The sequence below is a fragment of the Cryptosporidium ubiquitum genome, assembly GCF_001865345.1.
Source record: "Cryptosporidium ubiquitum isolate 39726 chromosome Unknown contig_37, whole genome shotgun sequence".
In the NCBI taxonomy this organism is placed as follows: Eukaryota; Apicomplexa; class Conoidasida; order Eucoccidiorida; family Cryptosporidiidae; genus Cryptosporidium; species Cryptosporidium ubiquitum.
The window spans coordinates 1-6711 of NW_021639837.1; the positions used below are offsets into that span (position 1 = coordinate 1).

A 6711-nucleotide genomic window follows, 5' to 3' on the forward strand; every position below is an offset into this window, starting at 1 on the left:
ATCTTCATAACTACATGTTTAACCTCATCTCCACTTTTACTTAAAATATTTGAACCTTCTAATTCAACATCAACTTCATACAATTCCAACAATTTCTTTATAAATTCTGCACAAAACAAATACTTTTCAAGTTTAACCATATTATTATCAGATAATAAACTTTTTTGTTGAATATTAACTCCACTTTTTCTTTCAGTTTCTAATGCAGTAATTGCACTTGTATTCATTATCTTTTCAAGTAACTTCTCAAGAAATGTACTTATTTTATCCACACTATTAGATAAAATACTTAAATCATCCTGATAAAAAGAACTAATCAAACCCATTGTTAAATCTGATAAAGTTAAATCTTTCAAGTTTGAATTTTTTACATCAAAGTGTTGAATTGCATGATCTGATAATATCTCATCACGTGATAACTTTGATTTACAGGTATTTATTGCATGAATTAACTTATTAAGTAAATTTGGAATATAACTCAACATGTTTGAATTTACCATAATTAACTGTAATTGTAGATGTCTATAATAAAGTAATGATAATACAGACTGATGACATGTTTTACCATCAACTAATTTTAAATCTTTATCTATTAATTCTTTTAATGAATTTTCACTTGTTGATTTAATATTAATTTTATATTTGTTATCAACTTTAATCTGCTTTAATTTTATCATATTCACCACTAATACACTTAATAACTGGTTTAACTGGAATAATAATTGGGTGCATTTAACTTTATATTGATTTCTTAATTGTGATTTAGTAACTTGTTTCATCCTACTCATAATGTATTTATAACTTCTCATAAGTTGTAAAATTTTGCTAAAAAACATTAGAAACATATTTGTATTCAAATTTTTTGCAATATTGAACTGGTTTACACCTACAATCCATTTAATTTGCTCTATAAATGTTGTATTTGCTAGATTTTTGTAATATTCAGAAGGTAATCTTGATATAGTAGGAAATAAATTTTCATCAAAACTAACTTTTAAATCTTCACTATTAACTGTCCATGTTAATTCAATACATTTTCTGTATACAAATTTAAGTACATCCATTATTTGAATATGTATAATATATTTTTTAAATGCACCATTATTATTATTATGAAAATAATCCAAAATTCTCTTAATTGATAAATTATCAAAAAGTTTAAATTCATCCAATTCATTTTTAAGCATATTAAAACTTAAAGATTCACATATTGAAGGTAATGAAACTGCAATAAAACCATTTGAACCTTTATCATATAAACAAATCATTTGAATTGATTCAGTAAATAATAATGATTTATTTAATATACTTAAAGTATTTTTAAGTAATTTAATTCTTGTATCTAAAAATGGATCACCATTTCCTGTTTCAATTATACCATCTCTTTCTTTATTTAACTTATCAAGCTTTTGAGATTTAGTATAATATTGTGATTTTAAACTTTTTTGTATTTTTTCAATCTTTATTAAAAATACATCATCCAAACACTGTTTAGTATTAAAATCAATCATAATTTTTAATAATTCTGAAATAGATTGCAATAATTTATCAGTAAAATAATCAAGACTTTTTGGTTGAAAATAAATCATTACTAAATCTTCAACATCAATTGTTCTTTGTTTTTGGGATTCAATATGTAACTCATGCTTATTTATGCTTATTCCTGATTCTAATGCCTGTTGTAGCCTTTGATTTCTTCTCATTTCTCTTTCATGTATTTTATCTTTACGTCTTCTTTGTAAATCAGCAGTATCTTCTTGTGATTTATTCTTATAGGGAGTTAAAAATGGTCTATATATAACATCTTTATTTACTTTTTCTCCTTTTAAAATAGCTTTTCTGTGTTTACATTTATCTAATTTAAATTCATATTCAATAATCTTAGAAGCCAATTCTTTCATTTTTAATCGTAATCTTTTAATTGCATTTGCTCTTTGTTCACATTTATTACATCTATTTCCTTTTTGTTTTTTAGTATTAATGTCATTTCTGCATGAATGTGAATCATAATTAGCTCTTATTGATCTTGAATTTTTTTTATATTCTTCAAATTCTTGTGTTAATTTCTTAATTTCTTTTTCTAATTCAGAGATCAATGTTTCTAGCTGATTTAGTTGAAGATGGCTTAAAACCCAGTGTGTTATTTCACTATTTATTGTTAATTTTGGATGGCTTTTAAATCCTGGTAATTGCAAATAAGATAAAGGATGTATATCAGGATTTACTTTATTTTTAAATAAAACATCAGTTTTTTCATGATTATTTACCAATCCTATTAGTAGCAGAAGAAATATATATAACCAATTAAACATTTTTTTTTTAAATTCTGAAATTCTTATTAATGTTATTTAAAATATAATAAATATCAAATCTTTTCTCTTGTAATTTTATTACTTTATTATAATTTTGAAAAATAATAATAATAATAATCTTAATAATAAGTTAAAAATATATTATAAATTTGATGTTTTGAGAAAACCCCCATATAATAAAATATATAATAAATATACCCAAAAATCCAATCCAATTCAACAAGAATATGAGACTATCAGTATTTTTTGAAAAGTCTCAAATCTCATCTTATTGTTTTTGTATTTTTAAAAATTTTTATTTTTTGGATTCCAATTTTTTTTTGTCATAAGCGCCAATAATTTTTAATTATTATTGCATGCAATAGAATCTTTTAATTTCCCCACAACTGGATTAACACTGTGTTTAAAAATTCCCGCCATTTAAATTGTATTGAATTAATTTAGTAAAATTCAGATAATATTATTCAAATAAATCAATTCATAACATTTAGACTGAAGGGAATGTATATCTTTTTTTTTACTAATTGATTAATAATTAGTTTTTTTCTCTAAATAAATTATCAATTATATTTGGCCCACCTAAATGAGTTGTCCATAAACAATATATTAATTATATAATAAAATAATTGGCGGGTTTTGCTATCACAATAAATAATAATCAAAATTTGACAATTATAATTTTAAATTTCATTAATCTTGAAAGAAGTTTTAAAAACTAGAACTCATATATATATATAATAAACAAATAAAAAACTAGGTTTAATTTGTTAATAAACAGTTGATTTATTAATTATATTTTTTATAAAGAGTAATTCTCAAATTCCTAATAATATAATCTACCACAAAAGATAATGTAATTTCCCTGCCACCCTCCCCCTCTTTTTCTTTGATTCAGCTTGGGAAAAAAAAAGAATAAGGATCTGAAAAAAATTTTAAATAAATTATTTTAATATATTATTATCTTTTTTGAAATAATTTAGACATTTATAAAATGATACTACATGCATGCATATATGTAAATATATGGCTCGCATCCACATGTGTATAGTATTATTATTATGCATGCATGTTTACATCCACACATAAATATATATTATCGCATGTTATTACTTTTATCTATTATATTTTGAGGTATTCAAGTCTCCTTGATATTAACAAATTCGATCATTTAAAATCCTAATTTTTTTATTAATAAAATATAAAAATAGAAAAAAGGTCATATTTTTTTTCATTTAATAAATTTTAGACACTAAATATAAATTATTTTTCATTCTCCCTTTCTATACTGACTATTAGTATTAGTGTTTAAAAACCAAATTTTTATTTATTTAAGCAAAGTTTTACATACTTTTACATAATAAATATGTAAATATTTCATTTCTCTTATTATTTTTACGGATTAGAAAGATTATTGGTTACTATTAAATGATCTAATCTGAAAGTAATCGAAATTTTCGCATTAATAATTTATCTATTTTTTCATGTTTTGTATACAATAACCAACTAAAGCTTGTAATGCAGCAATTACTTTTTCCATGTTAGTAATATCTTTATCAATTGATTTTCGTGAATTGCATACAAAACAATTGTTACAAGATGATCTATTTGTTGAGCATCTTGCAGCTGGTCCTTTCACGAATTTTTCCAAGGCTTTCAAATGAGCTAAATCTGCTCTAGATACATTGAGTAAAAATTGTAATTCATTTAAGGATTCAATTGTGCAACCAACTTGAACTAACTTTGAAAACTTTTGAATAGTACTTAATGATAATTTTGATTGATCCACACTATTTTGATCCAATTTTCCATTTGTAAACTTTAGTTGTATTTTTGGACCAACAGATGGAGACATTGGTTGTGATGGTGCAGGTGGTAATGGTTTTGGTACTGGTGCTGGTGGTAATGGTGCTGGTACTGGTGTTGGTGGTAATGGTGTTGGTGGTACTGGTGCTGGTGGTAATGGCGATGTTGGAAACATTGGTGGAATATTTGCTTGAGAAATTGCCTCTTTTAACATCTTAATCAGCTCTATCTTATTATTATTTGAAGCCAATACTAAATCTTCCAAATTCAAAGGATTTTGAGCCACAGCAGAATAGTCCAAATATTTAGTGTAAACTTCCAAATCATTCAACAGATTTTCGTCAAGTCTTAATTCTTGCTGAGTTACCACATTTGTTTTTAAAGTAGGTTTGGGAAGCAATTGTTTTGGTCTAGCACCAGGATCTCGTCTTCCATCAGCTCCCCCAGTTGTTCCTGATGGAGATAATATCGATGAAGCTAGTGGATATGAAGGCTTTTTTGGTCGACCAGTAGCCGATTCTTCTTGAGGTGGCAAAGGACTTGGTTCGGTAAGTTTTTTTGGTAGTAGTGATTTCTCTGAGCCTTTATCATCCTTATTCATCATGGCAATAGCTTCATCCAAAGTCTGCATAAGATTCTCCTTTTTGTCATTTCCTGGAATTGCAATTAAATCATACAATTCCAAAGGAGTATTTTTATCCAAGACTAAACTCCTGTACAAAAGGTACTTGTTCAATATTTCTTCATCTTTTAATAAGTGTTCATTCTCAATACCTACACCCCCAACTGCTCCTTCCTCTTCACCAGCCCCGCCAGGACCATCACCACCTCCAGGCTTTTCACTGATATTGCTTTGATTCTCACCTAATAAATCTTGATTTAATTTAGCAAGTAAACTCAACACTTTTGTTTTATCATAATCCGAAATTTCAACAATTTCAATCAAATTTAAAGGATTTTGAGCAATAGAACTGTACAAAGAATATGAACTCAAAATTTCTTCATCAGATGTAAGAATATTTACTAAATCTATATTCTCTTCATCTGATTCCTGCGTTTTTTTATTAACATCATTTTCTTCCTCTTTTCTTTCTAAACTTTGAATTATTTCTTTTAGATAATCAATTTTGGAAAATTTATTTGCATTTGCTAAACTCTCAATTTCTTCCATTGTTAAGGGATTCGCACCATTTGCCAAACTCAAGTAAATACCATATAAAGTATTCAATTCTTCTTCATCATCCATTTCTGTATTTTTTAATTGATCAATAGCAGATTCAGATTTAAATGGCAAACCCATTTTTGAATAAAATTCTTTAATATTAGACTCTCTTACTTTCATATTTGATTCAAAATCACTTAAAACACTTAAAACTTTATAATATAACCCAGTATCTGAATATTTTAAATTATTAAAATCATCACAAATCTCAAACAATAGTGTATTTCTTCTAGTTGATGCTTTCAATATTAACAGTTCTTTTTTTAACCTAGATTTATTTTTATTATGATTTTTCATCTTATTTAATCCTTCCTTTAAACTCTTTATTTTTAACTTATCGTTTTTTATAAATTCTAAAACATCTTTTAAGTCTACATTATCACAATAGAATGGAATAATACTACTATCAACAAATGATGGATGTAATGATTGTAATATTGTTGCTTTCTCTCCTTTAAGACCTGCTATATGTATCCAAGGTACTTTATATTTATTTATATTTCTACATTTTTCCAAATAAGATTGCAATTTTTTTAATAAATTTGATAATACATTTGAAATAGCATCTTTCATTAAAAGATCTCCTTCAATACCATTTATCCCTGTACTCAATAAATTTAGTCTATTTAATAATTCCTTTACAGTTTCTATTCTTGAATTTATTATAAATAACATTTTTATATTACACCCTTGTAAATATTGTATTGCTGCTTCTACATGTTTTGGTAATAACAATGATGTTAATTCCTCAGAGAATGCAATCACATTACTAGAAAAATCATGTTCTAATAGTGAATATAAATCCAAATTATCCACTATCTCCTGCTCTGGGGTTGTTCCTGGAATTTCAACTGTTAACAAGAAATCATCATCTTCTTCATTCTCTATTTGAATAGGAACTTCCTCCGTTATTAAAGGCTGATCTGAAATTAATTTACTCTTACCTTCTTCCCCTGGTTCAGATCCACCACCAAAATCATCTAATAATGTCATTTTCCCAGTTGAAATGTCAAAGAAATATGAATAACTTCCACTTTTTAATAAAAAGTCAAAACCAAATAACTGATAATCTGTCATCATCCTATCTTCCAATGGGAATTGAGGAAAAATGAAATCCATCAGTTGTGGATATGAACTCCACTCTACAGTCTCAAACCTTGGCTCTTGTTTATTTTCTAATGATTTATACAGGTTCAAAATTCCAAATCTGTGACAGTATTTTACAATACCATGATAAACTATATTTAAGGATTTAAAGAAATTAATATCGGAATTCATTGAACTAGAGCCAGACTGAGCATCTTTCATCATCTTTTCAATGTTAGCCAATTCTGATTGAATCCTTTTTAAAAAATATTCAGTACATATTGTTGG

The 6711-nt window shown here is 25.8% G+C and overlaps 2 protein-coding genes across 2 annotated transcripts; both read right to left on the bottom strand.

The window, feature by feature from the left end:
* Window positions 1-36: 36 nt before the first annotated feature.
* cubi_03292 (uncharacterized protein) lies at window positions 37-2312 on the bottom strand (the record flags this gene model as incomplete). Its single annotated transcript, XM_029020305.1, has 2 exons — window positions 37-58; window positions 118-2312. The coding sequence occupies 2 exons, from the start codon at window positions 2310-2312 to the stop codon at window positions 37-39; spliced, it is 2217 nt and encodes a 738-aa protein (XP_028873015.1).
* A 1471-nt stretch (window positions 2313-3783) lies between these two features.
* cubi_03293 (uncharacterized protein) lies at window positions 3784-6648 on the bottom strand (the record flags this gene model as incomplete). Its single annotated transcript, XM_029020306.1, has 1 exon — window positions 3784-6648. One exon carries the CDS (start codon window positions 6646-6648, stop codon window positions 3784-3786), a length of 2865 nt encoding a protein of 954 aa, XP_028873016.1.
* Between the last annotated feature and the right edge of the window lie 63 nt (window positions 6649-6711).